At 45.7% G+C, this 16,334-nt stretch overlaps 2 protein-coding genes across 2 annotated transcripts in view; both read right to left on the reverse strand.

Annotated features, from left to right (window-relative positions):
- The window catches only part of ATG10 (autophagy related 10), a 145,638-nt gene continuing 129,304 nt past the window's right edge, over positions 1 to 16,334 (reverse strand). The window contains exons 8-9 of the transcript XR_015748155.1: positions 2,677 to 2,773; positions 1 to 2,030 (exon numbers count right to left, since the gene is read on the reverse strand). The gene's annotated coding sequence lies outside the window, so the exon portion shown is untranslated. The remainder of the gene's footprint in view (positions 2,031 to 2,676; positions 2,774 to 16,334) is intronic.
- On the reverse strand, positions 6,597 to 8,249 carry LOC148132544 (SCAN domain-containing protein 3-like). Its single transcript, XM_087954232.1, has one exon. The coding sequence runs from the start codon at positions 8,247 to 8,249 to the stop codon at positions 6,597 to 6,599; it is 1,653 nt and encodes a 550-aa protein (XP_087810358.1).

Below are 16,334 nucleotides of genomic sequence, written 5' to 3' on the forward strand. Positions count from 1 at the left end.
GCATTTCAGTCTGTAATATAGCTGATTTCTTTTGGACATCCACCCCCATTAACAGAGAAGTCCTTTGCATCAAAAATATTCCAGACAACACAGCTAAATTTATTTCAGTGTTGAAGTATTTATGACAATTTACATTATTTGTGTAACAGTATACTCAAAATATGTAATTAGGAAAGATGTAAAATCTGCAAATAATTAATTTTTTTATGTCTGAACATGAGTATTGCGTCTCTTCTATATCTTTTCTTCGGACTGAATATCCCAATGTCTTTCAGCCTATTCTCACAGACTATGTTCTCAAATCTTTGTATCATCTTTGTTGCTGTCCAGTGAATCTTCTCCAATGTGTAAATAATTTTTTTTGTGGAAACCGAGTGCTAAGAATCATACACAGTACTCTATGCAGTCTTGTCCTTGTTATGTAATGAGTAATAATGATTTCATCTGTCATTGGTAGCGTTTTGTTTCTAATGCAGCTCAGAACTGTATGAGATCTTCCAGGAGTTGCTCCTGATATTTTTTCAATTTGTCAATGATTATATTCAAGTTGGTTTCTTGTTCTTCTTAAATCAGATTAAATTGCAAGTTTGTGTCATACTAGGTGATATCCAGACTAACCAGTTTTATGTAAACTGCCAATTTGATAAAAAGCCAGGTCAATAATAAAAATGTTGAATGAGACTGATTTCCCATGGAAACCCGATAGTTTCCACTTTTCCACTTGATATGGAGCATTAATGCTGATTGTCTGCTGGTAGCTAGACAGGAGTGGACAGTCTATCTTGTATGGCCTCCAATACATATTTTAAGTGCTTGCCAATGCGAATGTCCTATAGAACCTGGTCAAAAGCTTTACTGAAATCACAGTAGATTATATTCACAGCATTCCTCTTGTTCATTTAGAATAGTTACCTTGGCAAAGGAGCCAAAATTAGTCTCACATGATTTATTCTGATAAAGCCATGTTGGCTGTTATCAATCATGACATTACCTTAAAGATGCTTACAAATGATCAGCTTTATTACTCATCCTAACATCTTTCAAGGGATTCATGTAGCATCATTGATTATCTCCATATTGTTATTAATTACCATTACTTGTATACTGCCAACTTTGATACGACTCAAGAGGACTATAACACAAAATTTTCCAATCATAAACATTACATAAACATCACAAATATATCCTCCCTCACACACAGCAGATTCGGCTGGTAGAATCAAATTTGGAGTAGACAATCCTTAAAGTATAAGATATTTATAGGTTAAAACCAGCACTTTGGACTCAGAGACTTATTGGCAACTAAAACAGCATTGTATATTATGTTGCTAAAATGACGCATGCTCAGTTGTAGGAGAGCTTCAGCATTTTAAACTACCGTAACTGTAAGTTCAGAGTCATCTTCAAAGTCATTCCAAGTACAATGCCTTGCAGTAGTTTAATCATACGATGAGAGTGTGAATTACTGATACTGACAGCTCCTAGTTCAGAAGGGGCCACCATGCCTATCCATCCAAAGCAGAGCAAAGTCTCCTCTAACCATGGCCTCCCCCTGCTATATGAACAATAGCCATGGATTTAGGAAAACTCTTGTTTTCTGCTTGTGTGTCTTGTATTAATCCCTGCTTATCTCAGTATTGGCTGATGAAGAGGATGTGTTCGGGTCTTTTTGTTTCTTTCTTAGCCTTTTCATTGTCTCTTGAATGATTTATTGCTATATGTCTATTGATGGCTGATGTATCTGAATGTCAAGCTTCCAGAAATTCCTTAGCATTTTTGGATTTAGCTTGATCTACGATGCTCACAGTCTCCCAGTTGAAACTATAGTCAAATCTATCCATGTGTTGTGAGGTTAAGGAATATTCATGTTTTCTACCTGCTAACTGATGTTCATGGGTGGGCTGCGTTAGTCTTCTGCCTGTCTGTCCTTTACAGTAGTTGTTACAGTCCTTATATTGTATGTTGTAAATGACTCCTGTTTTTTCTTCTTGGATTACTGAGATGTTTTGATTTCTTTTGGAAAGCGATTCCTTAAAACAGAAATTTAATGTTTTTTTTAAATTATTTAAAATATTTTTTATTGTAATACATTTTTTGAACTGTAAGCCATCCAGAGTAATTGACCGAGATGGACAGCCATAAAACTTGAACAAACAAATAAATTACTCACTGTATATTCCCACCAGCAATTTCATATACTCAAATCTGTCCAACCATTTCCCCCAGATACCCAAATTTATCTGTTTTTCCTAGTTCTTCCTCATTTGAATATAGTTTGCAATCATTTGTTACACTTTCTCTTTCAAACTATCTTGATATTTTAGTACAGTTATCAAAAAACAGCATACTTTCTCTATATCATATAGTCAAACCTTATCTTCAAATTATTCAGGCTGTCACCCAACAACATTGCAGCATCACTTACCTTTAAAAGCACATATATGCCCCCTTATTTTTAATGCTTTGCAGACATGTATCCATATTACATTAAACAATTAAAGGGATATTACAAATCCTTTTTTTTTTAGATGTTCAATCATTTCCTAACCGTTCTCATATCCTATTTTCTTTATTAGTTCAGATGTTTCCCCTTGTTTATACATTTTCATTGAGAAACATTTTCATTTTGCCACCTCATTTTTAAATAAAAGAGACTCTCCATCCCCAAGTACTCACAGAATAGAAGTTTTGTTCTCCCCCTTTGTTTTCTTTCTCTTTCCTATGCTGCAGCTATCTGGCCTTGGGAGATACAGGCACCTTGCTTGAGTTAGTCCTGAAAACGAATGTTTAGACTAGTCTCTCTTCTCATCGCCCAACAGCAAAATGCAATCATTTCAGTGGATCAGGTATCAATGGTTGCATCAGAAAATCTGCCTTGGCTTCAAATGAATTAGCACCTTAACTTTTAAGGATTCTAGCTCACATGGATCAATGCTTACAGAACCATATATACCAATAGGGTATGAATCCTTTGAGGCAGACTTCAGTGCTCAGTATACAAATGCCTGCAGCAGCTGGCATGATTAAAACATTAGCAGGGAGGATTATGCAAAGCCCTTACATGTTGAACATTCCATATAACAGGGGTCCCCAAACTTGGCAACTTTAAGACTTATGGACTTCAACTCCCAGAATTCTCCAGCCAGCTTGTTAGTTTTTTTTTGAAACCTCTGCCATATAAGTAGGGCCTTAATGGGACTGTAGAGTTCTACAATTTCATTTAGAATCATGAAGTTGGAAAGACACATAGAGCTTCAAATCTTATTTACTGCTAAATATAAGATTTTGAATTAAATCATTCTTAACAGATGGCTTTCTTCAACTTGATCATAACTCACAAGGAAGAGTTCACCATCTCTCTGGATAATTAATCACTCTTTATATTACATTTTCCTAGTATTCTAATTTTAGGTATGTTTGCTGCCTTAAATTATATATTAAAAAGGTGGAATACAATAATGATTCAATCTTTTAACTTCAATCTGTACCAGAGAATATTTGTAGCTCAGGGATGAATTGTGGGATCCTTGGTGCATTCTGAGCTTCGTTGTTTTCTTGCATGCATTTCATTATCCAACTAGATAACACCATCAGTGCCTGCTTTCATAAATTGTCTGCAAAACAACCAAGCTCAAAGAGCACCAAGGGCCCCACACTCAATTTTTGTTTGTACTTAGAAACAATGGATTTTCAGCCTCTTGTATAACATTTTTACAATACCCGAAGAGTTTATCACAGAGATTGCCAACCAGTGGGCCGGGGTCCACTGGTGGTCCGTGAGAAAATTTTGGTGGTTTGCAGCGCACCCGTGTCTGCAACAGGGGTGATAGCGGTAGCAGATGAACTGATATGCGTGGGGAGGGAGAGTAGCGCATAGGAGATCGCGGCATCAAAGCCCTTCCCGGGTGGTCCCTGGTCTGCAATGGGGTGGGGGTCAGGGGAAAGCAACCTATGAACTTGTGTTGCCTCCTGCCTCCCCCTCTAGCAGCCGCCAAGCCTCCTCCTTCCCGCTGGGCATGTGAGCACTTCTGGCAATGAGGAAGCACAGTGGGAGGAGACTTGGTGGCTGCCAGAGTGGCGAGCACTTTGCAGCTCCTGAGGCAAGGGGCGTGGGAGATTGCGGCATTGGAGCCCTTCCCAGGTGTTCCCTGGCCTGTGAGGGGGGAGGGAGAAAGGAACCTCTGAACTGGTGTTGCGTCTTGCCTCCACGCATCGAGGAGGCTGAGCGGCTGCCAGCGATGCCCTCGGGTGAGGATGTTGCAAGGGGTAGGCTCGACCCCTCCCCTCAGGAGCCGCAAAGCACTCACCGCCCCTCTGGCAGTCACCAAGCCTCCTCCCGCCATGCTTCCTCCTTGCCAGAAGTGCTCACATGCTCAGTGGGAAGGAGGAGGCTTGGTGGCTACCAGAGGGGCGGTGAACGCTTTGCGGCTCCTGAGTGGAGGGGTCGAGTTTTCCCCTTGCAACATCCTCACCCAAGGGCATCGCTGGCAGCCGCTCAGCCTCCTCAATGCGCAAAGGCAGGAGGCAACACCAGAGGGGAAGGCAGAAGGCAACACCAGTTCCGAGGTTCCTTTCCCCTATCCCCACCCCCTCACAGGTCAGGGAACACCTGGAAAGGGTTCTGATGCTGCGATCTCCCACATGCATCAGTCCATCCATCACTGGTATCACCCTTGTTGCCCCACCTCCCTGCCAGCCATCTGGTCTTCAGCACGTGGATTGTTGGCCTCCAGACATCAGATTTCCACCATCCAGCACCAGTTCAGAGGTTCCTTTCCCCCCAGCCCCAGGAAGAGATGGGGGGAGAGAGAGAAAGAGAAGGAGGGAAGGGGGAGGGAAAGAGAGAGATGAGAGAGAGAGAGGGAGGGAGGGGGGGAGGAGATCCCGGTGTTTTGTTCTGTAGGAAATGGGTCCAAATGACTCTGAGTATTTAAGGTTGCAGAAACAGGCAGCCAAACTAAGTGCCTGATGGACCCCATCCTGTCAGTGGGAGTCCAGGCGCTTCAGTGAGCAGTGTGGTGGATTCGTATTAGTGGTCTGCAGGATTTAAAATTATGAGTTTGGTGGTCCCTGAGGTCCAAAAGGTTGGCGACCCCTGATCTATCATGACCTCAGAGTCAATCTGCAAAATAAGGATTGATCAAGTCCCGCCAGGTGTGGCACCCACTAATTCAGCAGCCACTGAGTCGAACACTGACACCCTCCCAGGTTCTTCCTCAGCTAGTACTGATCCCTCTTGAGACAACCCAGGTGCCAAGAAGGTCATATACCCCCCTCAACCAAGGAAACCCAGCACTTCATCAAAATAAGTGCTTTGTGAGCAAGTGGCAAGACACTGGCTCTGTGCGCAAGCTTAGTGCCTCATTATTAGCAGTAGCTAAGCAAGGAAATGCTCACCTGTGCATAATAGATAGGAAAGGATTTAAACTGCAGACTGCCTTCTCTTGCTGAAAAGAATTTCAGCATATGGTTTTGGACACACTTGCTCTTGATTCTGGCTGTGCCATATTCCTGACCTGGTCTCTGGCTCTTCTGTTTGTACTTTGCAAGATATTGTAAGTTTCTGATTATAGACTCACTTGGATTATCTTCTCAACCTCTAGAAAGCTGCCATGCAGTCACGTTTCCCAACACTTGTTGTTCCTGCCCTGCCTGATGCCATCTCTTCCTGATGTCTCACAAGCCCTGCTGCAAATGCTGTGCTCCAATCACTTATATGTCAGTTCTCCTCATACCTCCCATTGCTTCCTCCTCTTGGTTGCATTTTGATCAAGCTCCCTCCAAAATGTACCTCTCCAATCTAGTACCTCTGCAAGCCACCCACACACATCCCAAGTACCTACATGTACTTGCATTTTGCCAGCTAATTGTATAAGTGCTTTCTCCCTTTGCTGAAACCAGGAACTGAAACTACTATGCTCCTGCCCCCACTTTTCTACTGATGGCTAAACAATGTCAATTCCTTCCATCTTTCTTCCTAGGATTTAGATTTTGGTTCCCTATTCATCCTCACTGACCTTTTCTAAAGTGATTGTGTTTGTGTTAGATAAATAGAATAGAATACTTTCTTGGCCAAGTTTGATTGGACACACAAGGAATTTGTCTTGGTGCATATGCTCTCAATGTACATAAAAGAAAAGATACATTCATCAAGAGTCAAGAACCATAAGGTACAACACTTAATAATAGTCATAGTGTACAATAAGTGATCAAATCATACTAGGAACAGTCAATAAAAATCGTTAGGATACAAGCGACAAAGTTACAGCCATACAGTAATAAGTGGGAGGAGATGGGTGAAAGGAAGCATGGGAGGATTAATAGTAATAGTCATGCAGACTTAGTAAATAGTTCAACAGTATTGATGGCGTTTGGGAAAAAACTGTTCTTGTGTCTAGTTGTTCTGGTGTGCAGTGCTCTATAGCAGTGGTCCCCAACCTTTTTTGTGCCAGGGACCGATTTCACGCAGAAACACTTTTCCAAGGACCGGTTAGGGTTTTTTATTTATTTATTTATTTATTTTTTAATTAATTAATTATTTATTTTTATTTTTTATTTACTATTACACTATAATATCAACTCACCAAAATGTAGAATCAGTGGGAGCTCTGGGCTTGTTTTCCTGCAACTAGACGGTCCCATCTGGGGGTGATGGGAGACAGTGACACTCGAATTGTACTCCTTATATCCAGTCTACTCCGTAGTTTTGTTTTTGTTGCTGTCAATGCAGAAAACCCCGCCTCACAAAGATAAGAGGTTGAAAATGGAAGCAGGACTTTCAGTGCTTTTGTGGCAATGTCAGGATGTTCTGCTTTGACTTTACTCCAGAATGCAAATAGATTTGAGGTTGTTTGAAACATGGATTTAAGGCCACCATCATTTGCAACTTCAACTAGCTGTTCCTCTTCTTGTAAGGTTAAAGTTGATTCCCCTGGCTTGTTCACAAATGGGTTCCGGATCCATTCCTTCCCCAGCCTGGGGTCTTTTGCGATGGGGAAGTAATGCTCAAACTCTTTTGAAAGCTGCAACAGGTGATCATGCACTAACTGGGTGAATGAAGGTCCAAACTCAGTCTCTTCCATAATCCCTACTACTATGTGAAACATGTCAAATACCCCTGCGTTCACTCTACGTCTCCATATCTGCAGTTTGCCTTTGAATGCTGCAACCTTATCTGCCAACTTGAAAACGGTTGTCATTTTCCCCTGAAGTGAGAGATTGAGTTCATTGAGCAGGTTAAAAATGTCACACAGGTAAGCAAGTTTCAAGATCCAATCAGAGTCACTGAAGTATGCTGCCAGTGGTGACTGTTTTTCCAAGAAAAATCTCTGCAGTGACTCTCTTAACTCAAAAACTCTTGCCAGCGATTTACCTCTTGAAAGCCATCTCATTTCTGTGTACAAGAGAAGGCGTCTATGTTCTGCATCCATCTCTTCACAGAGCTGTTCGAACAGACGTGAATTCAGGGCATGTACTTTTATGTGGTTAATAATTTTTACCACAGCTTGCAAAACGCTGTTAAGCTCAGGTGGCATTTTTCGGCTTGCCAGCATTTCCCTATGGATGACACAGTGTGTAGACTCACATTCAGAGGCAACCTCCTTGATCCGTGTTGTCAGACCTGAAAGCCGCCCAGTCATTGCAGCCGCTCTGTCCGTGCATACACCGACACAGTGCGACCAATTAAGCCTCCCAGATATGTACTCGTTCAAGGACATGAATAACTCTTCAGCTGTGGTGTTAGTTGGCAGAAATAGTGCACATAGCAAATCCTCATGTACATCCTCCTGAAAAATGTATCTCACAAAAACGAGCAATACTGCTTTGTTGTCAACATCTGTAGATTCATCCACCTGAATCGCGTACCATGGTGACTCATTAATCCTCTCAAGTAACTGTGCCTCGATGTCCTCTGCTATTTCATTAATTCTTCTTGTTACGGTGCTCGCCGAAAGGGGGATGCTTTCAACCTTTTTCACTGCAGCCTCTCCGAAAAGTTCACCGCAAATGTCCTTTGTAGCAGGCAAAATCAATTCTTCCCCAATAGTAAAGGGCTTCTTAGCTTTAGCAATGCGGTCCGCGACCAGGAATGATGCTTTTAGCGCAGACACATTTGTTGAAGTAGTGGTCTTGAATAATTGTTTCTGTCCTTCATTTTCCTGTTTTTTTCTTTCAAAATATTCAAAGGGCTTTTCTTTCAATGCTGGGTGCTTTGTCTCCAGGTGGCGGCGCAGTTTTGATGGTTTCATGCCTTCATTAGCAAGTCTTTGTCCGCATATTACACAGAGTGGGTGGGGGGCTTGTGAATCACCTGTTGCGATGAACCCGTAACTCAGGTAGGAATCTTGGTATTTTCTTTTAAATGCCGCTTTCTTTTTGCAGGCAGTCTGTGACCCTTCTGCTGTCTCATCGTTGTCTCGTTTACCCTTTCCAAAAAAACTCTCCAGTGAACTCTGTTTCTGGCTCATTTTGCGAGGGCTAGCTTGCTAGATGAGATTAGCCAGATGAGAGCGAGAGGTGTAGAGTTGTAATTGCAGGAATGTTCTTATCCTATGGCAAACCAATGGGGAAAATGAATCTTCCAGTGGCATTAACATAGACTTAACCCTAACCCTAACCCTAACTAGAGATAATTAATTGTATTAATTACCATGCTAAACAGTAATGAAAGTTAAGCAGAAACCAAAGTTAATCAATGTTGGAGGATTACTAAAAATGTGTATAAATGCAAGACTAGACTCCAATAAAGTCATCATGATTCAGTTGATCATGATCAAACAAAAATATATGTTTGGCAACATATATGTTTTCTCCAAAAGCATTTTGTAAGGTAGTAATCTGCAATTCAGGTTTTACATTTAGGATGGGTTTGATCTCCCATATGGTCTTCAGCTTTCCACAATCTCAACAATTGTAAGGTGTGTGGGGAATTCAGAGAGTCCAAGTCCATACATTTTAAAGATTTGTCTTATATATATAGTAGGGATTGCACTAAACATATGTAAATGCAAAGAAACCCTTTGCCTATCCAGTGTTTTCAACTCCAGCAATTGTAAGATTATGTGGACTTCAATTCCCAAAATTACCCAGACACGGACTTCTTAAAATTGAGAAACACTGCTCTTCACTTTAAAAATGTTAAACAGATAGCTACACTTTCCCACTCATCCCCACACATTCCCCTTCTTCCAAAATATCAACAGCCCAAATATTTTGTCTTCACCCATTCTAGTGGGATCTGGATGCCACAAAATGGATGCTGGTAGACCGCCATTCTTCTTGGTTCATTTGATCATGATATGGAGACAATATTCCACTCATTGAAAAGCTAGTTATGACTTAATTTAATAATCAAAGTTGGATTGGATTTAATAATCATGGTTAATGCAGGCATGATATTCCCCTCTGGAAAAAAAATCGGGACCCGCCAAAAGAGACCCCGCGCTGTGCACACAAAACCAACGCTACACACCCTTCCTTTCCACCTGGTCAGGTATGGATCAGCTCCGGATCAGCTCCGGAGCTGGGCAGCCGCTTCCCTGGTGGCGGGGCCGAGGCCGCCGTCCGGGGAGCGCCCGCTGCTTCCCTGCTGGGCTGGGATGGAAAACGCGCTTGGCAAGGGGCCGGGGAAGCCTGCGGGCGGAGGACCAAGCGTGCTGGGAGATTCTGCCGAGACGAGGCCATCAGACGGAGAGACGGCTGGTCTGTGGCTGCCCAGCTCCCATTTCCTGCCGCTCACCTGAGTAGCCTGTAGCCGCGTGTCAATGCAGTGAGGCGATTGAAGAGCTTCTCGTGAGCCTTGACCAGGTTGCCGGCCGCTTCCAAAGAGGGCGAGGGAGTTCGTGCAGGCTGGGATCGAGATAGCAGCGTAGCCTCCCTTTACCAGAGCCTCGCAAAACTCCTGGCGTAAGCCTGTCTAATCAGGAGCCTCCTTCTTAGGAAAAGCAGCTTCTCCATGGCTACCACGTTTCCCTTTTCTCTAGCCACGCACGGCGTGGAGCTGACATTTTTGGTCGAGCGAGGCTGAGGGACGGCGTCAAAACCAGCGCTCGATCGAGATTCCAACATGTCGGAACAAGATGGCGCCGAAGCAAAGTAGGCGGCCCGGTCCCAAATGACCCGCGGACCGGTACCGGTCCGTGGACCGGTGGTTGGGGACCCCTGCTCTATAGCATCATTTTGAGGATAGGAGTTGAAACAGTTTATGTCCAGGATGTGAAGATGTAAGTAATAGTGTGTTAATTCTGCAAAGCAGATGCAATAGTGAGATACCCTGACAACTTTTGAGCTCTGATTGGTTCAAGAAGATTACTAAAAAAAAATCTATGTAAAAATAAGGCAAGAGAAATGGGATGAATATGATGACTAAAGTCAACAGCTAGAAAGATTCTCTCTAACTGTATAGTGATGACCATACATTCCTGGAAATAAATGCAACTGCTTTAATGAGTTCAACATTTGTGCCTTTCATTTATTCTGAAGCTCTTCTATGTACTGAATCAAGTCCAAAGCATTGCATATATCCACTGAAGCTGTAGGGTTTTTGGCGGTTTGCTTGATGAACATTCTCCACTGAGCCGAAGGGAGAATCCAGGATGGGTAGTCTCTAGTCTCATAGCTCTGCAGACCAAGTTGAAAAACTGAGGACACACCCCCTGGTAACAGTCCCCAGTTCTTCACTCGGTCTCAGCGTGTTCAGACCACCCTTTAAGGGCTCTGAATAGTTAAGATTGTAGAAGAATCTTCACCCCCTGGATTGAGTTTATTTTTTTTTTCCCCTCTTTGAGTGGCTTAGAGCAGGTTTGACAGCTAACCGGCTTGCCGGGTAGCACTTTTGTTTTTCGCTTTTTTTTTTTTTAGACTGCCTTTTTAAAAAATTCTTTGCTGGTAGACTGGTTTTTGGAATTGTGATTGTAAATTTGGTTGGAGGTGCCCCTGAGAGCCCGGGTGGCCCAGGCTGGTGGGGGGGCGGGAGTCAGTGTCTTATTCAACTCACTTTCTCCCGGTCCGTTCTTATTGATCTGTGCTAGCCGCAAAAACCACAAGGCGCTTCTGCCCCTTTTCGGCATCGGTGGCCATTTCAGACGTTTCGGGACAATTCTGCAGTTCGTCTCCAGGATTGTCCCTTGGAGGGGTACTGGCCATCTGGATTGAATCCTGTCCCCCTGTCCAGTCACCAGAGCACCGTGGCAGCTGTGAGATGCTTGAGACTGCCAAATTGATTGCGGTGCAGCCAGCACTGGCTCACAAGCCTCTGATCTGTCAGGGCTTGTAGCAATTTTAAAGAGTCAGCCATTTTTTTTTTCCTTTTTCCTTTGACTGTTGCCTTAAATTGCGGAGCTGTGCTGAGCTCACCACTTCTGGGTCGCACTAGCCTCCTGAAGTGGTGGACAGCTGCTGTGACCAAAGCAGACAGCTTTAGATCAAATACATCTTGTTTTTATTTTTCTTTTGCCCCTTTTTTTCTTTTCTCAGTGACAATTATTTTTGGCAGGCTCAAAATGGCCGCCAGGGGAGCTGGCCAAGAATTATCAGCTCCTCAGCAGAGTAGGGAAAGAGCTGCAAGGAGATCAACTAAGTCCAGGTCTGCAGGGCTGGAGGCAGCAGCTAGGATCAGAGCTAGGACCCGAGCCCCTAAAAGACCCTCTAGGGCAAAGGATAGGTAGGCCAGGCATAGACAAAAAGCCCTAGATAAGGAGTTTGATAAGGTGGTGATAGACTCCAAGATGGCTGAAAACAAGGCCATCTCTCCTCTGCTCCCACAAGATGGCAGGCACCAAAACCAATTGGCAGATAGACAATATTTGACTGCCTGATATCCTGGTGGCTCAAGTACTCAGGATTTGCAGGGAAACCTCCAAATCAAGGCAAAAGCCACTCATAACAATTCTGAGCCACCACAAGGATTTTTGATTGCTGCACCTGGAAGCCAAGCCTCCAGTAGAACCAGACCTGCACCTGAAAATAAAAAAAGCCACCTTTACCCTATAGTGGCTGGGTTGCGGCCTGAGGAGACCCAGAGGCCAGAGATGCCATCCTTCATGAGAACCTGGATCTCCCAAACAATTAGACAAGAATTTCAGGCTTAAGTCAACCAGCTGCACCAGCTGCCTGGTTTGGACACCAACAGAGGCATTCCGCAGGGGCAGGGGCAGGCTTCTGCAGAACAGCCGATCTACTTCAGAAATTGTTCTGCATCCCCTTCAGAAAGAATGTTTTTATGCTTATGAAGAATGTCTTATGTTACCGAGAGGGACCTCCTTCCAGAGAGGGCTTTTCGGATGGAGAGTCAGAGGTAGCAGGTCCCCCCTCCTTTAAGGACCTTTTCCAGCTGGCTCTCTCCAAGACTCTGCTGGTTAAGGCTAAGAGCATGGCTCATCTTAAAAAAAGGGACAAGGTCACTGGGATCTTCCCCCAGAGGGAGAGGATCAGGAAGATTACGTATTCACTGAGAAAGCATCTGTAGTGGACGCTGTGCCCCAGACGTTTATGAATGTCATTTAAAAGCAGTGGGAGTCCCCTGAGGGGATACATTCACCCCAGTGTCTGAGTCTACCTTATTTAATGGGTGGCTGCGGCAGCTGCAGGGTAGAATCCCACCTGAGGACCTCAGGGTGCATCAGGACTTAAATAAGATAATAGCCACAGCACAATCGACAGCTAATGCCCCCTCACATCAGCCAAAACTTCTTCCAGAGCCATGGCCTGATCTGTAACAGCACGTAGGTTCATCTGGCTAAGAAACTGGCAGATGGATGCAAGAAACAAATGGAAGCTGGTGTTTGCTCCCTTCAAGGGAGAGAGGCTTTTTGGGAAGGCACTGGATCCCTTTTTTTTTTATGGAAACCAGGGACAAGTGAAAGATCCTACCCACCCAGGGGAGGCATTTTGATTACAGGTCTCCACCCTAGTACAGAAAGCCCTCCTTTAAACAGGGGGAAGCTGGGGCAAGCTTTCCCCGTCAAAGTACGCCTTTCTTCCAAAGATCCTCATTTCAGGCCGATAGACCGGCCTTTGCCGCCAGAGGGCATCAGAGGCAAGATGACAGAAGGTCCTTTCAGGGTTCCAACAGACCTTTTAGATGCAACAAGTGACACCCAAGCCTCCCCCCCCCACAGGGGGCCGTTTGGGACTGTTCTGGCAGAGGTGGGAACAGATCACAACAGATGCTTGGATCCTGACAACTTTATGGTCAGGTTGCTCTTGGTTTTTTTTTCCTCCCCCCACCCCAGTACCTTTGTGTGCTGCCCCATCTCAAGGGACCCTTCAAAGAGGGATCTCATGGAATTGGCGATCCACCATCTGCTGGACGTTCGGGCCATCCATCCAGTTCCTGGAGACCAGGAGAGACAGAGATTCTATTCAATTTGGTTTGTGATTCCAAAGGCCTCGGGGGGTGGGGGGTGGCGAGCAATCCTCAACTTGGAAGGGCTCAACAGGCATCTAATCTACTGAAGATTCAAGGTGCACTCCCTCTACTCTATCATACAGGGCCTGCAGGAGGGAGATTTTTTTGGCTTCGGTAGACCTGGCAAAGGCCTACCTCCATGTGCCCATAGACTCTAACCACCATCAGTTCCTGAGGTTTTGCTATGGAGGCCACCATTTTCAATACAGGGCTCTCCCGTTCGGCCTGTCATCAGCCCCACGGACTTTTACCAAGCTCCTGGCGGCCATAGCGGCATACCTCAGATCCTTACCCATAAGGATCCTATGCTATTTGGATGACATCCTGATAGCATCCTCTTCCAGACCCCAGGCGGAGGAGGATATGATGTTGACAATCAGGATCCTTCAAGAGCATGGGTTCTTGATAAACCTGGACAAATGCCACCTAGTACCATCGAACCGTCTCTTGCATTTTGGGACTATTATAGACACGTTAACTGGCCAAGTCTTTGTCTCACAGGAGCGTCGAGACAGTATAAGGGACATCACATCACAGATCCTGTTTGACAGAGAGGCGCCTATCATTTTGCTGTCTCAACTTCTCGGCAAGATGATATCAGGCATTGGGATCATCCCAGGGCCCACTTCCATGCCTGAACCCTGTAATGGTTCCTGCTCCCCTACCGGAAGGCGGGCAGGGGTGACTCACTAAGGAGGGTTCACATCCGCTTACTGGTTCTTCTTTCTCTTCATTGGTGGCAGTCCCGAGCCATGGATCAGGGTTGCTTGTACAGGGAGCCCAGAGGATTACCATCACCACCAACGCCAATCTGTATGGTTGGGGGACCCACCTGGGAGTCCAGGTTAGGTGGTCATGGGAGGAGCTCGCCCACAACATAAATTGGCTAGAGCTCAGGGCTGCCCCTTTAACTCTCAAGGATCTAAGGCAGGAGGTGATGGGGAGACAGGTTTTTCTCCTCATAGACAATGTGGCTACCAAGGCCCATATAAACCGGCAGGGGGGCACTCACTCCAGATCTCTAATGCAGGAGGTGACTTGGTTGTGCAGGTGGGTGGAGAGACACCTGTTGACCCTGCGAGCAGAAAATATCTCGGGAGTTTCCAATGTGCAAGCAGACTGGTTGAGCAGGACCACAGTCGACCAGTCAGAATGGTGACTGCATCCCAGTCTGTTCCAGGAGATGACGGAACAGTTCGGCCATCAGATTCTGGATCTCTTTGCATCTCTGGAGAATTCACAGCTCCCGAGGTTCTTTGCATGTTTCCCAGCACTGGAAGCAGAAGTGGGTCAACGCTCTCCGGTGCAGGTGTCCCCAAGGGCTATTGTATGCCTTCCCCCCTTCCCCTGATTCCGGGGACAATCAGAAAGGTACTGACAGAGAGGGTGGAGGTTCTGTTAGTATCCCCTTACTGGCCCAGGCATCCATGGTTCGCCGACCTGTTGGGTCTGTCGATTGCCAGACCCTGGAGAATTCCCCTGCACAGGATCTCCCTCAGCCAGGACCCGATTGAGCACCCAGATCCAGCCTGGTTTCAGTTGACTGTCTGGTGCTTGAGCGGGTGTTCCTGAAGCAGGAGTAGTTTTCCAGAAGGGTCATTCAGATCACCAGGTGCCCAGAAGACTTCCACGACCAGGATATACAATGCATCATGGAGGATTTTCTGCAGCTGATGTGCCAGTCACCTGTTGGAACCCGCTGCTGTGTCTATGGCAAATGTGCTAGAGTTCCTGCAGGACAGGTTGGACAGAGGTCTCGCCCCCCCAGTACCTTGAAGAGACAGGTGGCTGCCTTGGCCTCGGTTTTTTCGGTCAAGGACTCAACCACTCTGGCCCAACACCCCAGGGTGAAAGCCTTCCTTAGGGGAGCCACCAATTTGAAGCCACCGGTGGTCCACTGTCTCCCCACCTGGGATTTGCCTAGGGTCCTGCAGGCACTGACTTCTCCCCCATTTGAACCCTTGCATGAAGTCAGTCTTCACCTACTCATGTGCAAGGTGTCATTCTTAGTGGCCATTATTTCGGCCAGGCGTATCTCAGAGTTGACGGCCTTATCCATCAGAAAGGACCTGTGCGTTTTCCATGCAGACAGGGTGGTTCTGCGGTTGGGCCCTACCTTTCTGCCCAGGGTGAACTCCTTATTCTATCGCTCATAGGAGTTGATTTTGCCTGAATTCTGTCCAGGGCCTATCCATGCACTGGAGAGAAAATGGGACACCTTGGACGTTAGGAGCACCCTCCGTATATACATCAAAAGAACCTCCTCTTTTTGGAGGACTGAAGCCCTGTTTGTTTCCTTTCAGCCGTCAACTTTGGATCGCAGGGTGACACCATCTACCATGGGTCAGCGGGCTTACAGCCTGTATTGCGAAGGCCTATGAGTTACTGGCTCTTCCTGTGCCCAGAATTACTGCGCACTCAACCTGGAGTGCAGTGACCACTGCAGCCTGGGCAATGCAGGCTTCAGTTCTGGACTTTTGTAGAGCTGCGACTTGGTCATCTGTGACCCCATTCATAAGACATTATAAAATTGACTCCTTTGCCTCAGCAGAGGCATCCTTTGGAAGATGAGTCCTGCAGGGTGTTCATGTAGAAGTGGGGACCTCTGACCAATCCAGTTCCCTCCCGTAGGACAGCCAGCTTTGGCATGTCCCATCCTGGATTCTCCCTTCGGCTCAGTGGAGAAGGGGCGTTGGTCCTACTTGAATGCTTCTTCTCGGGGAGCCGAAGGGAGAATCCAGTCCCACCCTGTATGCTGTCTGGTCAGAGTAGGGAGGAAATGTTTTTTTCTCGCAGTATCAAATAGGCTATCTGTTAGAGGACGAGGAGCAGCTGGATTCGCTTCGGCATCGTTCAGAACTGGGGACTGTTACCAGGGGGGGTGTCATCAGTTTTTCAACTCAGTTTGCACAGCTATGAGACTAGA

The sequence above is a fragment of the Notechis scutatus genome, chromosome 2 (genome assembly GCF_049901735.1).
Source record: "Notechis scutatus isolate UNSWTSFEM ecotype Mainland chromosome 2, rNotScu1.2, whole genome shotgun sequence".
Classification (NCBI taxonomy): domain Eukaryota; kingdom Metazoa; phylum Chordata; class Lepidosauria; order Squamata; family Elapidae; genus Notechis; species Notechis scutatus.

Coding starts and splice junctions, on each gene's coding strand:
- LOC148132544 (XM_087954232.1), bottom strand. CDS start 8,249: ATGAAACCATCAAAACTGCGCCGCCACCTGGAGACAAAGCACCCAGCA.